The sequence below is a fragment of the Nannospalax galili genome, unplaced genomic scaffold (assembly GCF_000622305.1).
Source record: "Nannospalax galili isolate Female #2095 unplaced genomic scaffold, S.galili_v1.0 scaffold75, whole genome shotgun sequence".
NCBI classification, from domain to species: domain Eukaryota; kingdom Metazoa; phylum Chordata; class Mammalia; order Rodentia; family Spalacidae; genus Nannospalax; species Nannospalax galili.
In genome coordinates, this window is record NW_008339433.1 from 5,780,483 (window position 1) to 5,799,732 (window position 19,250).

Below are 19,250 nucleotides of genomic sequence, written 5' to 3' on the forward strand. Positions count from 1 at the left end.
CTTGTGAGCTGCCACTAGAGTTTAATTGAGTTGTTCAGGTTTAATGAATATTTATTGAGAAAATTTGAAATCAACTGTTTTTCTGTAGAACTGAAGTTCAGTGAAACCACTGCAAGGGTAATTTTGCCAAAGCAGCTGACTTGAGAAGAGGATTATTTCTTAGCTTGTCATTAAAGGTTCTTTTACATTTCTGAAGCTAGAGCATCTTGTTCAACAAATAGGCAAATACCCTCTGCTCAGAGATTAGGCAGGCTGGCAGGAAAGTGGTCATTCTGATATTCTCAGCAGAAAGATACTTATAGGGGTCTGGTATGATTCCACCGTTGCAAAAGCTCAGCTTTGGAGGGAAAAAAGAAGTGATATTCATTTCCACTCACCTGATAATTTTAGGAATAACAAGTAAAAGGGAAGGAACAAAAGGCAAGTCTTTCTTCTGATTTCCCAACTTTACTAGGCCTTTTGTAAATTAAACACAGAGTTTTAATCCCTTATAATCCTTCCTTGTCCCTGACCCAGAATAATGTGTGTAGTGTGTGTGTGTGTGTGTGTGTGTGTGTGTGTGTTGAAAATATCAAGCATTGAAAACAGAGAATATCATTGGAAGCAATGAATTATCCAATATTTATATTGCAAAAATACAAGTGGAATGAGATTCATGAAATCTGTTTGTGGTTGTACTTGCTCTGCTAGGGGAGTAGGGGCTACACAGGAAAAACCCTTCTCTGATATGACAAGTTCCACTTTTCCTTTCCCATTTCATGTTGGGTATATTGTTTCAATAAATAGAAAGTAAGTCCTCCATTCAAAGGATAGTTCCAAGAGAAATCCAAAGGAACAAGTTCTCAGAACAGACTGGGCTCACTCCTGGTTTTAAGAAAAGCCAGAGTGTCAGGCTGTAATGCGACATCTCTTCTCTGCAGGAGGCAAGTTTTTCTCCTTCTTCATCCAGTGAGAAGAGACAGTTTTTCTTTCTTTACCTTGTCATCTAGGTGACCTTTGTTTGCAATGGCAATGACTATCAGAAAATTTGGGGATCTTGCTCATTCAAATAATCTTTGTGACCCTTCAGTATTGAGGATACTCAGGAACTGGTAGTAGGTTTAAGATGCTGACTGAACCTTAATGCCTCCTGCCATCCTCTCCTGACAAGGCCCTTGCAGAGACCTTTGAAGAATTCTAAGTGACCTCTCTCTTACCTGAGAATAAATGACTTGCCCATGATGTTTAGGGATATGGGAAGGGTGTCTCCTTGCACTTCAATCTTTTACTTTTAGTTCTGGAGGCATGTTTCACTAATACTTGATACCATCTTTCACTCTCTCCCAAGAATGAACCATTTCTTCAGGCCAGAGTGAGTAGGGTGAAGGTTGTTAGTTCTTTTAGTGCATGTAGATTCATGAGAGAGCACCTGATGAAGTGATTTAGTCTGTGTCTTCCTACAATAGATGACTGCTGAGTTCCATGTCTACCAAATCATCTGTTATTGAATTGCTGTCCAAGAAGCCCAGTACAACAGAGTAAAGACAAGATGGAGAAATATAGCCCAAAGTAGCTGAAAAGCTATCTCTAGTTTTGAAAGTAGCTCCCATTGGTAATCAATTTTGGTGGTATTTGCACTGTAACTGGGAGCCAACACTTGTGAGATTACATCCATTGATTGAATCTGAGTTCTGAAGAATGATGGTTTTGCTTTTTCTCAGTTTGTTCTCTACACTCACCTCAATGTGTAGACAACTCTTTCCTCTGTCCACAGCTGAAAAGCAGTTTACAGTACCACTTCTGTGATCTCACCAAGGTTTTCTTTAGGTACGTCTGCCTTTCCTATTTGAAGAGTATTCTATTGATAGACCATGATTATATCTGAGTCTTAATAGGCTGTGAAAATTGAAGCAGAGATCAAGAGTCATTCTACTTTTGTGCACAGGGGAAGGGAGTCATTTAAAACCCCATGACTTTTTACCAGCCAGGTCTGGCAGATAAGTGTAAGCAAAACTTACAGCTACACAGAGCCCAATTTGAGAAACACTAAAAGCAACCCCCTTCTCTCCTCCCTTCCTCCATCTCAAATTCTATCTTAACCAAAATAGTGCCTCATTCTTGTTTACCACCATACCTGAGATTAGTTTCTCCTTTGGGGTAAGAAATTAGAGGTCCTATTAAAATATAAATCTACTATTTTAAAAGAATTGAGGACAGCATTTGGTACTTGATCTGATTTCATCAATCCCCAAGGGGACTATCAGTCTACTCTAGTCACTGAATCTGCTCCCCCAGAGAATCAATTTTCTTTTGCTAGGACTGTTTCATGTGTCTTAATTAAGGAAAAAAACGAGAAGGCAGTTGAAAAGTTATATGAAGTGTGAGTCATTCAAGAGCTAATCTGGTTCAGTTGTAAATCATCTCCTCTCTTTCCCTTTTGCCATTTCCCTGTTTTCTATGGTGATCATAATATAGAACTGGTCTTCATGTAGCTTGCTTCATTTATCAGATAAAGTTGCATTCCATGTTTAGAAACTATAAACCAGCTAGGTGACTAGCCTTTCAGTTCTCCCTTAGAAATCAACTAAGACCTGTACAGGCTTTGTGCTAGATAACTTCAGTGGTCAACTTGACACACCTATAAAGACAGAACCTCAATTGGGGAATTGCTTCTAACTGATGGGCCTGTGGGGTTGTCTGTGAGGCATTTTCTTGAATGGTGAAGAATATGGGAGGGCTCAGCCCACTTGTGGGTGGTGTCACCTTTGGGTATTCCTAAGTTTCATAAGAAAGCAGGCTGATGTTGGCATTCCCTCATAGAAGAAGGGGATGAGGAGTGTTACTCAACCTTACCTGAGATTTGCTCGCTCCCTCCTACATCCCTCAGCCAAAGTTGTATGCAATGTTGCCCTAATTGCAGGTGACTTCATGGTCTTGGGAGAGGAAAGAACATGTAGACTGTGAGAGATTAACTGGGGTAGGACTCCAACTATGCAGCTAGGAAAAGTTGTCATTCATGCTGTGGTAAGATGTTGCAGCTGTTGTGGGGTCCCCCATGTTCCTATAAGTAATCTCTTACCCATGGTCTAGAAGTTAGTCCAACAAATTCATTGGTTCCCTAAAACAAAACAAAACAAAACAAAACAAAACAAAAAAGCAGGCTGAGCACAGGCCAGAGGACCAATATAATCAGCAGCATTCCTCCATGGTCAATGCTTAGTTCCTGTCTCCAGGTTCCTGCCCTGAGCTCCTGTCCCGGCTTCCACTGAAAAAAGGGCTGTACTGTAAGCTGAACCAAACCCTCTCCTCTCCAAGTTGGTTTTGGTCAGTTTTTTTTTTAATCACAGCAGTAGAAACTAAGACAGTCCTCAGTGTATTCCTTCTTTGACCAAACTAAATTAGTGGCCCTTGAGTGAATAAAAGTTTTCCAGTGGGGGAGAGGAAACGTTCCTAATGAGTGGTAGAAGCAAAAAATGCGAGTGGAAGGCCTTCGGGTGAAGTTAATGTAACATTTGGAGCATGGCTCAATTGGGTTGAAGAACCCAAGCCCTGACTCTGTATGCAGTTGGTATGGAGAGAGATACAAGCCTCATATAGGAAGGGAGCTGTTATATCATGGGCAAAGCTTCAGGTGAGAAGTTAACTAGCAAATAATGACTTCTTGGCATTTTCATTAAGTAAATTCTAAACAGCTAGTCAAAGTACAGAAACAAAATTCTTTCTTTACAATTTTATTTACAAAATGTATTAAAACTTTGTACAATACCTCATGGTAATGAGGTCTGTAATTATGCCCACACATGCAATTTACACTTTTACGGCCATTAGTTTGCTTGGCAATTTTTCTGTTCACTGAAGTACAGCTTTTACAACAAAAAGAAAAGAATTGGGAAAAAAATTCCTCAAATGACTACCGCTAAACTCCCGTAGCTTGAAGTTAATAGCAGAAATTTGAAGCAATCAACATTTTTAAAACATGCAATTTTTTTTTAAAAGAACAAACCAATTTACTCGCTTCTTTATCTCAGTGAAGTTTTCTCTCTGAAAAACTGATTTGAGTCAATAAACATACCTTTCTCTTTATACAGTGCCTATGAAAACGTTTGTGTATAGGTTGGTTGGTTTGTTTTATACAACTTCGTATTCACACAGCGTTAGCTTCCCGCGCCGGGACATTATAGCATTCATAAATTGAAAAATCACAGTTTCATGAAAACAAAACAAAACAAAACAAAAACACAACAGCTTTCTTTTGTGTTCAATACCATTTAAAATCTGACAGGTGAGTTATTCTCTTATGACACACTTTCTGGAATTGAAAGTTTATATTACACTTTTCTGGAAAGGTTTCGTTGGAACGAGACTTCTTCATTTCTTTCCTGAAGACAAGAGCGAATATGCAGCGAGTCAACTAAGCATCTAAGGGTCACACCTGGGAAATGAAGGCGAGCTCCTAGTTTGTACAGTCTGGAAACTTTCCAATGCACGTTACTGATGAGAGCAAACTACTGAACTACAGAAAGCATACATCGTTATATAGGAGGTAATTAGTGAGCGGAGACTATTTCCTCTGACTGTTCTGATGATGCCAACGGCAAGTATGCAATTAGTTACTTGATAGCCCATGGAGCAGCGGAGCGATCTTCTGCGAGTCAGTAAAGAAACTGCTCCAAGCGAGGACCTGGGAGTGTGATGCTGAGGTCCTTCAGGTTAGCAGTAGGTTTGGGAATGAATTTTAGTCTTTGCAAACTAGAAAAGGACACATGCAGTCTGACGGAGAGCCATGGTCAGGCGGTAACAGGCAACAGCTGGTAAGACAGACTTAGCAAGAGTAAAAGTCAGATTGAGAAGTGTGGTCTGAACCCACTGGCCCGCCTTGCAATGCGGTCCTCTAACCGTGTTGTACACTTGAAAGGCATACTTAGCAGAGAAAGCAGAGCTAAACACAGTGTTGTTTCTGAGAAAGATATTCTAAACACATCTGGGAGGATAGGTAGCATTTCCCTCACCTCAATGCTAAATACTCGGCTATATTGACTTAAAATGCACACTGAAGCAAGAAAAACAGATCCATAAGCTGAAATTCCAGGCTTCTTGGAAAGCTCTGGAATCCGTTTTAGGAAAGCACCGATAGGTATGCCTGATAGTGCCCGGTCCCTTGCTACACACACAAGTCAATTTTGAAAGCTCTGTTACTCCCTTCACCTTCATTGTGTGGGGAGTTATCAAAGCATTTTCACAAAACCATGTCAAGAACACCAAGCCATCATTCAGTCTCTTTCCCAAAACATTTGAATTTTCTTAAGTGTCACATTTACATTCTAAAGTTACACACATTTCAGCAACATTGAAAGGAAATAGGGTGCACAGAACATCACCACCAACAGGAAATACCAAAAACATCTGATCAGCAGATCCTAGAAGAAATGCCAGTCTGTCTTCCCAAACACTGGGAGACAGATTTCATTTTTAATCAGGAGGAATTAATCCTTTTTAGCTAAGATGGGCCTATTTGCTGAATTAGAATTTTAAGTGTGTGTGTGTGTGTGTGTGTGTGTGTGTGTGGGTGTGTGTTAAAGAACATGGTGTTTGTATACTGTGCAGTGGTATCAAAGAATGGCTTTTGTTGAATGAACTGACATTTTTAATAAGATTTTTTTCACATACTGTAATCTTGCATGTCCATTTTTTTGTTGTTTTTTTACTTTAATTTTTTTCAAGCAAAGCAAAAAGATTTCAATGATGGTTTGCATTGTCGTGAGTCTCAGAGTGTTCCATAAGGCACTGAAGGAAAAAAAAATCAGTTTTTCCTATTGAAAGGTCATTGCACCATCAGCAATATTCGTGTCATGCCCGACACCAAGGAGAGTGAAATCTGGCTCAGGATCCTTGAAGCAGCCACGTTTTCGGTGATTTCCTCTCATCGCATGCGTCCAGTAGAAAGGGATCTGCAAATGCAAGGGGACAGTACACTGTGAAAGGGCTTTCTTTTGGGAATCAAGAACTTCATTAATGATTCAGTTGACCTCAGACAAAAACTCTGACTTTTCTCAAAATGGCATCACTGGAACCACGCCTCCCCTCTTTCCCCAGCCCAACCCTCTGCAATTTGATTGGATACAGGCCACAAGTCTGGTTCAACTTTTAACTGGATGCAAGAATTGTAGCAACATGCAGGAAGAGTCCAACTCAGGACTTTAATCACTCAGCGTGTATGTATACTAAAATGTTTGGTGGCATTTAAATAGAGATACTCGGGGCTACTATACTGAAGAGTGTATTCTGATTGTAGATCCAGTGACAAATGACTATCTAGGACAGAGGATACACAGTCTTTCATGGCTTACTGAATTCAAATCCATTTTGACCACGAGTAGAAAAATTCCTGTTTGTTGCTAGAATGGTGACTGCTTATTTCTCTTAATATCTTCAACCTTCATGTTTAAAGTCTGAAAATAGCATAAGGACTTTTAATCTAGAAAAAAGGCCCAAACAGTGACACCCATGAAGGGGCTTGGCATCTATAAGGACCTTGCCCTCAAATCAGGGGCCTTATTGAGATGATGCTGGTGGTGCCCTCTTATTCAAGGTCTTAACTAAAGGCTGAGGATTTATTGCTCCAGACTCTGAAAACTCAGGATCACTTTCTTTCTCCCTGTTCAAACTCACACTCCTTCCCATCCTTCCATTGTACAATAATGCAACACTCTTTTGCTCTTGAGTGAACCCTGAATTTAGGCTGAATGAACAACATTATCACTATCTACCACTGTCCCTGGAATTATAGTTTGTGAGAGAATGTTAAAGACACACATAAAGGCCAAAAGACTAACATGGAAGTAGGCTAACCTCTTTGCAATCCTGAAGTCCCGAGTCATTTCTCTCCCTCTTTCCTGCCTATTGACTATGGAATATGCTTATCTAGTTGCATGAATTTAAGAAATTGACTCAACCACTCAGTGCCTCTATTTCCTGCTTTTAAATAGGGCAAAACCAAAGCATTACCACTAAGGTAAAAGTTCTCTGAGGTAAAAGAAGATCATCACTTCAGATATCCAGAAGCTTGCCCCCATTTGGCATAAAATGAGCTCTTTTAAAAAATTAGTTCTTTTAAGCAGGAACACATTTTCAGGAAGACTGTTTACACAAGCTGGACATGGTGGCTCTCTTCTATGATCCCAGCACTCAGAGGCTGAGGCAGGAGGATTATTGTGAGTTTTAGGCCTTCAGAGCTATAGAGTAAGACTGTATCTCAACCCTTCTCCCCCAAAACAATACTTATGTATAAGCTCCTGAAGGAAAGTGGCTCACTTTGAATATATTAATATTTCATAGGATGCAATTTAGAAAAAGATGGAGCTCTTCTCTCCTAATTCCAGGCTTGTGCCTCTTGGTTGACATGTCCTTGCACTTTTTGAGGCATTCCTTTCTTGTTGAGAGACTTCATACACTCTTGGGAGATACTTTGTTTTGCAGAGGCTCTACTCAGGATTTCTTTTTAGCCCAGAGATGATTGCTAAAGAACTGGCTGACTGGGCCATAACCATGTTGGCATTGGTGTCTATTAAATTGTAGCTTTCATCTCAATTTGCCAGAATTTTCCCCCACAATAAATAGCACATTCAAGATGACTAAAGGAAAGTTAGAGAGCTGGAAGTCCTGGCAAGTTAATTCTAAGGCTTTCTCCTCCAGTTTGTTCTAAAACCTCCAATTTAGGACTACAATATTCTGCTCAAAGGATTATTGTTTTAGGCTCTCCTTTCCTCCCTTCTTTCCTTCTTACTTTTCTTTCTTTACCTCCTTCCTTGTTCCTTCCTTCATACCTTCCTTCCTTCCCTCCCCTCCCCTCCCCTCCTCTGAAATGATTTCTCTAGAATCTCTCTATATTCTCTGAAGCAGCAGCACCTACATTACCTGGGAGCTTGCACGAGATGCAGAATTTCAGGCCCTATCACAAATTTGAATTAGAATCTAAATTTTATTAGATCCCCATGTACTTCACGATGGAAGAACACTCCTTGGGGGAGGGCTTTAACAAGGGTCTAAAGTCTAAAGCTATAGTAGTTGCAAAGTAGGGACATGACTTCTTAGACAGAAAGGTCAATAAATAGAATGTGAAGGCTGTATGTCTGTGAGCCCTGATCCACTTCTGTTGTAGAAGACTTATTCTAGGGGAAGTAGGAATAGTAAAATATATAGTCCTGTATGGAGTGGAATACATAAGAACTGGGGCATGGAGATTTTTATGAAGTTCTTCAAGTGTAACATAACCTATCTGTTCTCAATTTGACATGTTTCTTTAAGACCAGCAGTCCATGGATAGAGGCAGCGTGTTTTAGAAAAGAATACAGGTGTAACAAGAGGAAGGACTGCATTTTAGACCTGAAACTGCCACTACCTAGTTGTGTTGTTTTGGGCAAGTAACTTGATAGGACGAATTTTAGGTACCTGGAAGGGAAAATACTATGTGATTAACTTTTATCTCAACTGAGGGAGCAGATGTCAACACTTGGAAAACTGCTATACAGACTTAGACATACATTACATAGTTGAATGTCATCCTTGGAATTTGTGATAATTAAGCTAGGTCGAAATTGCTCCTGTACTGTCCTATGAAAAAAGCATATAATACGCCCCCAACTGAGTTGGATCATTAACTCAACAGTACGTCTCTAACACACGGGAACATTAAATGGTTGCATGCCAATTGTACCAATGACAGATGAGCTTATGAGTTGAACATTCAATAATGCTGTGGAAACATTTTGTTAAAAGGTTAGTTCATTGTATTGACTATATTATAGCCAAAGGCTGCAGTCTGTGGGACAACAGGACAACTAGCAGCTTCATCAAATAAATTGATGTTTTCTATGGTGAAGGCAAATAATTCATTTGGGTGAAATGTTTAGAAACTGACTAAATTTAGATCTGCAATGTTATACATAGAAGGTCAAAACATAAAAGCTCTAATGGAAATTAAAGCACATTGATGTTTACTCATGAGGTCAAAGTTATGTACCTAAAACAAGGTATAGGAAATTGCTAATTGTTCTGTTCCACTTTTGATAGGCATGTCAGGAAGGCAAATATACTGGAAGATGAGAAGACTATATTCTTTTAAACACTCATAGAATGGAGACATTGTTCTTATACATGCTTGCCTTGAAACTTATACGAGTTATTAGGAGTCAGGTTGCTTTAAGTATTAATTTTGTTTTGGTCAGTAGCAGGGAGCCTAGATCCTTACTTACCTGAGCACCATCAGTTCCAAGGAAAGGATAACAAAGGATCTCAAAGATCAAGACGTTTGTTTCATGCTTCTACTGCTCACTTAGAAAAACCACAATTCTTTTATGGAGTACTTCCTTACATGAATGGCAGGGCCTCATTTATAATTCATAGCTTTAAAAGCAGTTTTAGAATATCTGCTTGCCTGAGAACTGTATACTGTTCCATATGGCAGCAAAGGGCACGTGTGATCATTGAACATTTGAGTGCATGTAACTAGTATCATTTGAGGTGTACCCTAAGTATAAAAATATCTCAGATTGTTTTTTCAGTCTTATTGAGACAAGGTCTCCCTGTAGCTCCAGCTGTCCTGCAACTCACTATGTAGACCAGGCTGGCCTCAAACTCACAGAGATCCACCTGCCTCTGCTTCCCAAGTGCTGGGATTAAAGGCATATGCTATCATGCCTGGCTTATGTCTCATAAATTTAAAATTATTATGAATAAAATAAAATGTCTTGTTTACTTTTATTATTATTTTTTGGTGACAGGGTCTCCCTGTAGCCCCAGTTGTGGCCTTTAACCCACAGAGATCCACCTGCCTCTGCCTCCTGAGTGCTGGAATCAAAGATGAGTGCCACCACATGGGGACTAATATTCTTCCTTGACAACACTGAAATGATAATATTTAGGTATCTTGGTCCAAATGAAATATTTTATTAAGTTCATATGTTTTACTTTTAAAAATATGACTACTAGAATTTAAATTTACTTATGTGGTTCACACATGTTGCTCACATTTATTTATAGTGAACAGTACTGCTCTAAGAATTTTCCTTTTGGATCACAGACCATATTTTTGTTTTTAGAGAGAGATTCTCACCGTGTATCCCTGGCTGGCCTGGACCTCTCTATATTGATCAGACTAAACTCAAACTCACAGAGATTTACTTGCCTCTGCCTCCTGAGTGCTGACATTAAAGGCATATGCCAACCACAGTGAACCATAGACCATAATTTAATCTCAATTATGATGTTAGAAAAGTACCATTCCCTGGCAAGACATCACGACCATTGTTTTCAAATGATTTAACAGTTGTAAAGAGGAGCTAACACTAGAAACAGTAAATCAAAGTGAAAACCAAAGAAAGAAAAAATAAAGAAATTAACACACAACAACGTAAAGCTGAATAATTTACTAGACCTTAACCGTACCCCTAGATCTTAACACTTTCTGTTCCATACACGTTGTAGCCTTCTCTGTATGTAGCATAATTCTGAGTGTTGGTGGCAGGAGCAGGCTTAAAGTTTTGGGTGTTCTTTGTGAGTTTCATGCGTTTGGACTCTGCCCGAGATTTGTAACAGAATTCTATCAAAGCCACCATCATGGCTAGCCCCAGACCTCCAACAAGTATATAGAACACGCCTGCCACATTGCTCAGGCTTAGAGCACTGGTCTTGTCCTAAGAGAAATGAACAAGGCGATTAGTTCTTGGGGAAAACAAAGGCAACAGGACATTATAATACATTACAACAGTATAGGACAGTTCTAAGTTGTAAAATAACTAAACATTTGTGTGTTATGAATCAACTCTGGCAACTGGCTGATGTTTCACAATGACCAGCAAGATGGTAGATTGTGCTTCTGTTGACAGCTTTGATTCTCACCTAAATGTCCTTTTGTTTTCATTCCTATGCCCCATAGTATCTCCAAATGATCAACGTAATGTTCAATGACTAAATAAGACATTATTTGACCAGAGGAACAAAAGAGTAAACACAAGCATAATGTATTCATCTGCCAGCCTCAATAAACACCATTTTCCAGAGTTGAGCTGTGACATATTCTCTACACATGTAACACTCTTTTCATTTGGGAACTTGAAGCACTCTTTCCCCTCTCTGCCCTGCAACACCCTTTTCTCCTTTGTTTTCCCTGTGACAAACTTTCTTGACAACTAGTCTTTAAGATACTGGGTGAGAATATTAGAGGTTCTTGATATTCTTGTGTGGGAAGTTACTCCATGAGGGCTTGCGTAAAAACAGTTAACTCTCCTTTTCCCTCAGTGACTGATAAATTGCCCCCTTGGAAAATTGGTTGTTAAGTTCAAAATCAGGGCAGCAAGTCTTTGCATTGCCTGAATAAGAAGAGCACAGCACAAAGAGTTGGTTCCTCTCCATTTTCCTGAAAGTTTAAGGGAATAGTCAGGAGGATCCATTGAGTCATGGTTTGACTCCACACAAATCAGAAAGCTTTTCTAGACTGTGGATGACAAAAAAATTGAGCTTTTACTCCAGGGAATGTAGAGACTAATTCAAAAAATACTATATCTTCTTTCTATTTAAAATTGGGGAAAAATTGAGGAAGCTGGTCAGTGACTTTCAGGTCAAACAGCAAATCTGACTAAGCTATCTGCCTGCACGAAAAAGCAAAAACTGAAATGTTGAACAACATAAAGAAAAAAGTTGGTGTCTTGAGCCCTACCTTGAGGTAGGACACACCAAGGGCCAGGAGTCTTTCTTCAAAAATAAAATAAAATAAAATAGCATTTTGTAGTCTTTTTAGAGGGAATGTAACCATTTTGCTGCTGAAAATAATTGAATGGAATACTCAAATTGTTAAGACAGTGAATTTTGAGAATCTTATTTCAACAATGACACAATGGGCAGATGATGGCCCTAGTTGGCCATCAATACTATGGCTCAGCTAGTCCTGATCTATTTAAATGGCCATGCCCTTATGATCCTATTTTCATAGGAGCCAGCCCTGTACCTGTTTGCCTCAATAAGAAGGCCAATTGAAATTTAATTACATTCAGCAAGAGGTTTTGGGAGTACCTCATGTCTGTGACAACCTTAAAATAGCCACTCATCTGAGATGGATGACAGGTAGGTGAGTAGTAAGAATTTCTGTTGCTTATGAAACAATGGATCATTTTCTTAAGGAGGCTCACTAGGCTATCTGCAAGGATGTCTTACAGGCCATTAGGAAAATGGGCCAATTTCCGGAACCCTTCTGCCATCGTATATGTATATGTACATGGCGTTTAAAGGGGAAAGAGGTCCTTTTCCATAACCTATGTAAGCTGTACCAGCAACAACGGTTTCAAGTTCCATGTGTTTAAGTTTCACTACAGTTATAGAATTCCCTGATGTGGGATGTAGAAAACCAGTAGCAAAATGGTTCACTGCATGGGGAAAATGAGTGGCATTTCATGAAATGAATTAACTGATACCACAATATTAGTTCAAAAAAAGGAAAAGGCAAACATTGAAACTAAAAAGAACTTTCTTAGGGGAGGGAAGGGGGGCAGGAAGGAGGCGGGGAAGAGTGTTTCATGCTTATCAATGTGATGTCATCCTGACAGTGTACACCCTTAAGGAACATGCGACTAAATTTTCAAAGAATTAGGTACAGAGATTCAAATGACACCTTTAGAAGAGAAAAGTGTGACAGACTTAATGGGATTTGAGATCCAAATAGATGCTGAATTCAATATGACAGCAGCTGGGAGGGAGCTAATCATTCTGCTTACAGAGACCAGTCTTTGTTGTTTGTTTGACTGTTTTCTGATGACATAGACATAATACATTAATAACCAATGATATTTACAACTACAGTCTCTGACTCTGCAAGAGATTAAGATAAAGTACTGTCACAACTGGATAGTTTTTTTTTTTTTTTGATTGAGGTTGTTATTTTTCTCTTTGAACTTTGGAAATGTGAAATACAGTAAAACCCCCTTATAACACGGCTCATTATTTTATAGCTTTGGAAATGCACTGAGCCAGATTGCGTTCCCTAATCATATTAGCTCTATAGCATGAAGGGTTTGATGTTACATGGCCGGCCTCTGAGGCTGGCATTTACCTTATTTTTGTAGTGCCGGTGTTATAAAGGGGTCCCACTGTGTCAGGGAGTGTGTGTTGGGAAGGAAAGCCGTTTGGGGTATAAAATAAACAGTGGGTCAAAATGTGATTGCTAATCAGTACAAAAAGACCTTCAGCGACTGACCTTACTCCCGGAGTCCTTGGCTCCACATTCCCCCTTATCGTACCACCATTTGTTTTTCAGCTTGTCTAAGATGCCTTGTTCACTGAGTTTCAATACTGCAAGGTTTACAGGCGTTCTTCACGTGGGAAATAACATAAATAACATTATATTATGTTATTTTATGTTATTCAAGCTTCAAACTACTTTAAAACTATAGAAAGCGATAAAGCAGGGGGCCCTGGCCACAGAGTAATTTTAGACACTGCAGGCAACCTGAGCATTACCTTATAAAAAGTTAACACTACAGCAACGCTATATTTACCAGGGCCTGCCCATATCGCTTTGAGTAATCGGCACACACTGTTAAATAATGAGGATAGAAAAAAAGGCACTCCTCAGATAGGCTGTGTGTAGTGAGGAGGGTCTCCCCTCAAGTGACAATCGTCGGCGGCAGCTTGCAGTAACTTTGTGACAGAGGTGTGTTAGGTTTGATCTAACTGGGTGTCTTGTTGTACTTCCAGACAGAAAGCAAGTTTTAGGTGGGTGGGTGGGGGGTGCTGGGAAGGAGATGGGGCCAGAAAGGGAAACATTTGAAACACTTGTATATTGTGGACCAAGACAAATGGATGAATCTGAACAGAAAACAGATTCCATATAGATAGCATGCCTTTGGATCAATTGTCCCCTACTACACAGATCTATTGCCCAGTTGAAAATGATCTATGGAAGACATGTACTATATACATATCCTCATGCATCAACCATATGTTCTAAATACTTATGCACATACTACTCTTAACATTAAAGCTACAATATGGACCTCAAAGTTTGATGAGGAACATTTTCAACAGTGGAAAAACTGGTCTATGGATTGTCTCTGAGTTACTTACTCTCTGATGTGTCTACAATCAAGTCAGAGTCCCAGAAAGTGGACTGGATTGTTTTAAAGTGGAATAATAATACAGCAGTGTGTAAAACAGCAAAGTGACTTTGCTACTGTTGAGTAGCATTGTAGTGGAATAGTTTGGTAAGCTGGTGTACTAACATTAGATCCCCTTTAACTGAGAGACCAATACATCTCCAGGAGGCCAGGCTACTTCTTCTAGGTCCTCAACTGCTTAAAGCATATGTAAGGAAAGACTTAATTTGGAGCCATGAGACACAATATGTAATAAATATTTTATCTTTGAGAACATTCTTTACCTATAAAATAAAAATAATGACCTCTACTCTTCTTCCTATAGCTACTAAATTTGAAATGAAGAATCTGTAATTGCTTTGGGAAAAAACATGTACAGAAAGGGTGGCATAATTCTATAAGGCAATAAACTGTGTTGAGGTTCATGTGAACAGTATTGCCAATACTAGTGTGTATTGGTCTAATGTCACTAACTTAAAATGAGAAAAATCACACACAAACTTTTGTAATTATGGACATGCTATAAAGTTTCTTAGCTTATTTTGGCTAAGTTGGACCTATTAACATATCTAGTTAGTGACAAGCTTTTGATCATAGAGCTCTCTCCTCTATCATACCCAGTCCCAAAGTCTATTACCTTTCTCCTGCCATTTGCTGTTGAGAGAGAGGGGCCATCTCATCTTGAGATATTCAGAGATATGTATCATTATTTTAAAATGATATGCAATTTTACTTGACATTTGAAAAGTATAAACCTTTAGTGACAAGGAAGTGACACTTGCTTCGTTAGTGCAGGGCTTGGCAACCAGAATATTGTTCTGTACCTTACAAGGAAATTGAGTTCCTTTTATTCTTTATATAAGTTCCTTCCATCGGCACTTAAATCTCAGGCTTCTCAGGGGCTAACCAGAATTGCTTGGATTACAGAGCCACAAAATGTACACAAAACTTTGAGCTACTGTAAGATATTATTGACAGTGAAAGTTAAGTCTGAGATTTTTTTAAGGCCAGAAAGGCCATCTGTGGCCCCAACAGCAATATGGGAGTTGCCTTCTTGTCTACTCCCCACTGTCCTCTTTTTTTCTTTATTGTTGGTTATGCCATCATAACCAGTGTCTCTCCTATTGCTGTGCTTTGAGCCAGGTACTGACATGAGACTCAGCAGTGTGGAAGTTGCCTCAGGATACAGGGAAAGATGCTTTCTAATGATATAAGGGGTATCCTGGGCTCATGGATTCACAGCTCTGTTGTACTTCCTTTTTTTTTTTTAAATTACAAAAGGTCCAGTGTCTTCTCTCTGACTCTGTCCTTACCAGATTCCTTCAGTTCCTGCAGTCTTAAAAATACCTCATTCAATTTGTTCAATATTACTGTTTTGATTAGGTCTTAGGAACAGAGCAGTTTCATTAAAGTTATCCATACTAGAATTAATGGAGAGATTCTGCTCTCTAGAGATCCTAGTTTTTAAAGACATTTATAAACTTTCAAGGGACATGGGTTGATAAAAGTGGAATATGTGGGTTTAGATCAGTGGTTCTCAAAGAGTGGTCTACCCTTTGGGAATTGTTAAAACCCTTTCATTAGAGGATCTTTGAAGTCAAATACTTTATAGTGATACTAAAACATCAATTGCCCTTATCGCTATTATTTTCTCATGATGTACAATGGAACATCCTAGGTGCTGCATGATGTGTGAAATCGCAATAAACCGAATGAACAGAAACGATAATCCCATTGTTTCATAAGTCACATATTAGAGAGGTCTTCAAAATTATAGGCCAGTGTTGCTAATTGCTTTTTGAAAATAAGTTGTTTTCATAAAGACATATTATTTATGCTAATATGGACTCTGTTCTTTTAAAAATAGATCAATGAATACATTCTTTAAAAATTCTGTAGTTTTAATTTCTGACATGATAAATATTAATAGACACAACACATATAAACAAAATTTTCTTGTTTTTTTTTCCCAATAATTTTAAAGAGTATGAAGGGTTCTAGGAGAGAAAGTTTTGTAAGCACTGGTTTGGAGGACACAAGGCTTTTCCTGTGCCAGTGGCCTATTCTGGGCTGTCAATCATATACTCTCTCCTAATGCCCAGACTTAGTATCTTGTCAACTTAGTGTATTCCTTCTGACAAATGGCCTATGCTTATGTAAGGCCATCCAGTGACTTTCACAGAATGGCCAGTTGCTGTTCTCTTCCCCACAGTTTACAGTACAGGTTATCTTAGAGCAATTGTTTTTGAGTAGGAGGTGGGGGCATGTTTTTTTTCTCCCTGTAGAGGACATTTGTAAATGCTTGGAATCATTTTTGTTGTCACAAATGGGTTGGGGAGTGATACAGGCATCCAGTGGGTAGAGGCAATGCATGCTGATAAGCATCCTATAATTACAGGACAACCTCCACAACAAAGCATCATTTGGGTTCAAATGTCAATAGTGCTGAGGCAGAGAAACATGGCCTTAGAGCATTCAGATCTCTTCTGGGACAGTAAAAAACCCTGATGACGAATGATATACCCCTATAAGTTTAGCCTTCAATTAGAAAACGAAATTAGCAGTAATGAAATTTGGTAAAGAATCAATGTGCTTTTGGGAACTTCAAAATATAAATGAGGGGGAAAAACAAACATTTAAAGCAGCAGGACAGCTAAGGAGCATTAAAGCTGAAATCAGAAATTGCAGATGATACCAATTAACAAGGTTAGGCTAGCTACCAAGAAAAGAAACCTAAAATTCCACACTGATGTGGAACAGAATAAATTTCCAAAATGGCAGAGAAAATGTGCTTTGATTTATATACGTTTCTCTCTTTCTGTGCCTTACTAGATGCAACTTGAAGCCTAATCCAAGTCAACTGAATATATTGACACCTTCATAAACTCTCTCTCTCTCTCTCTCTCTCTCTCTCTCTCTCACTCGCTCGCTCATGCACACACGTGTTGGTGTTTTGGTGAAAAGAGAATTAGGTGGGCATTTGGTCATTTAATATAGTACTTTCTCCAGGAAGGCCCTTTTTGCTCCTAGCTCAAGTATTTCCTCTCCCCTCCATCATCTTTTATCTCTTTGTATATTCATTTATGATACTTTTCCTGAATAGATAAAAAAATAGAACTCTTTTAGTTTTCCATTTTCTGACTTAGTTCTTCTACATAATCAAAACAGTCAGTGTTATTATTGGTCAGGTTTAATGACCAACCCAAGAAAGTGGACTAATGGTCTTCACTTTGTAAATTATGAAACTGAACTATACACAAGTTAAGCAATCTGCTCAAGACTCTACTTATTACAGGGCAGGCTAAAAGGCCAATTAATACACATTGAACTCTGTACTAAGCATTATCCAAAGAAACCTGCAGAGGGGTGGTAGCCCTCCTTATTTTTTCTTTTCAGGCACAGATGTCCATTATGATTCTTTTTTTATTCAGGGACCACAATTCTCCAAATAAGTATCAATCTATCAAAGGTGTATTTTCCAGCTGGGGCCTTTTATGATGATGCAGCGATATGTCTCCTGGGTAATGTTTCGAGCAATTACTGCAGGCCCTTGACTGGTACCTGAGGGAATTATAAGTCAGAAATATTTATTGTACTCACCGCAAGAGAGAACAGAAAGAATTAAACAAAGTAGGTCAGATTCCTATCATGGAAATTAGTCAAGCATTTTCTCTCTGAAGGGCTTGCTATGAACTTTTTGCTAAGTAGAGCCTTCATAAGACAAAGACATGTGCGAGCAAGCTCGAGGAGAAAACAGAAGGGCTTTGTGATAGAACTTTACAGGGTCTCAGAATATCCCCAGGTTCCATGTTTTTCCTCACTATTCCTGACATTCCATGGTGAAAATTTCACACCTTGAAGTTTGAGGAATGTGCTTTTTTGAAATACAAATCTTCCTGAGACATGGAAAATGAAGAAAAAGATAAAGATTTACAAAGCACAATTCTGCATTCTATTTTGTTTAAAAAATGTTTGAGTGTGGAGAGAGAATGTAAAATTCCCCTAAGAGGATGTTTTATGACATGGAAATCATAAAAATGCATACAAATTACAGAACAGATGGGGAGTACATAGGGAATGTGAATCACATATTCTAAAAAATACGTGAAGGTAATGCTGACTGTGCCAGGATGTTGATTTCTGAGTGTAAGGGATAACTAGGAAGTAACATTTGCTTAGTATCTCTTTTTTTGGTCTTTTTTGACACAGAGTCTCCCTGTAGCCCCAGCTGTTCTGGAACTTGCCATGTAGACTAGGCTGGCCTCAATCTCACAGAGATCTGCCTGACTCTGCCTCCCAAATGCTGAAACTAAAGGTGTGTGCCACCATTTCCAGCTTTGCTTATTATCTTTTAATATGGGAGTAATGTTGTAATTTATAATGCCTTGATAGTTAATTCTCTCTTAAAATATTGATTGATTGAGTTTGTGTATGTGTGCACGTGTGTGCACGCACACATTTGCGTGGGGGTACGCATGTGCCACAGAGCACATGGGGAGGTCAGAGGACAATTTGCCAGAGTTGCGTCTTTCCTTTGAACTTCACTTGGGTTCTGGGAATTGAACTCAGGTCATCAGGCTTGCAGCAAGCACTTTTACCCACTGAGTCATCTCATCTGTCTGTCCTTGTCTCTTCCTTCCTTCCTTCCTTCCTTCCTTCCTTCCTTCCTTCCTTCCTTCCTTCCTTCCTCCCTCCCTTCCTTCTTTCCTTCCTTCCTTCCTTCCTTCCTTCCTTCCTTCCTTCCTTCCTTTCTTCTTCCCTCCCTCCCTCCCTCTATCTCTTTCATGTGTATGTACATATGTTTTTCCATACCCAACTGCTACCTGCCACTTCTTCCCTCCCATACTCCCTCCCAATTGTGCCTTCTTTCCTGTAGCTGCCCTTAAGATATAAAAACTTAAAATAAACAAACAAACAAACAAAAAACCCCACAGTCAATGTCTGCCCAAAGAAATAAAATACTTTTATTATAGGTACAATAAATTCCACTTATGGTATAAAAAAATGTCAAAGAAAAATATGTAATTATGCCTAAGCTTACTAATCATCATAAAGAATAAATTTTAAAACTTAAAATCTATTCCTCAAACACTTTTGGTTTTAATCTGATTCTAGAGCCTAGCCTGGGAC

General features: G+C 39.0%; 1 protein-coding gene across 4 annotated transcripts in view; it reads right to left on the bottom strand.

Annotated features, from left to right (window-relative positions):
• Positions 1 to 3,694: 3,694 nt before the first annotated feature.
• The window catches only part of Gria3 (glutamate ionotropic receptor AMPA type subunit 3), a 289,158-nt gene continuing 273,602 nt past the window's right edge, over positions 3,695 to 19,250 (bottom strand). For 2 of the 4 annotated variants that reach the window (XR_003849681.1, XM_008833921.2), the window contains 3 exons: positions 13,223 to 13,337; positions 10,423 to 10,670; positions 3,697 to 5,927 (listed from right to left, as the gene is read on the bottom strand). Coding sequence is in view for 3 of the 4 variants with exons in the window: in XM_008833921.2 (XP_008832143.1) it covers positions 10,425 to 10,670; positions 13,223 to 13,337 (361 nt within the window). In the remaining variant the exon portion in view is untranslated. Of the gene's footprint in view, positions 5,928 to 10,411; positions 10,671 to 13,222; positions 13,338 to 19,250 lie in introns of all 4 variants that reach the window. The other 2 variants (XM_008833923.1, XM_008833922.1) reach the window with 2 other exon arrangements.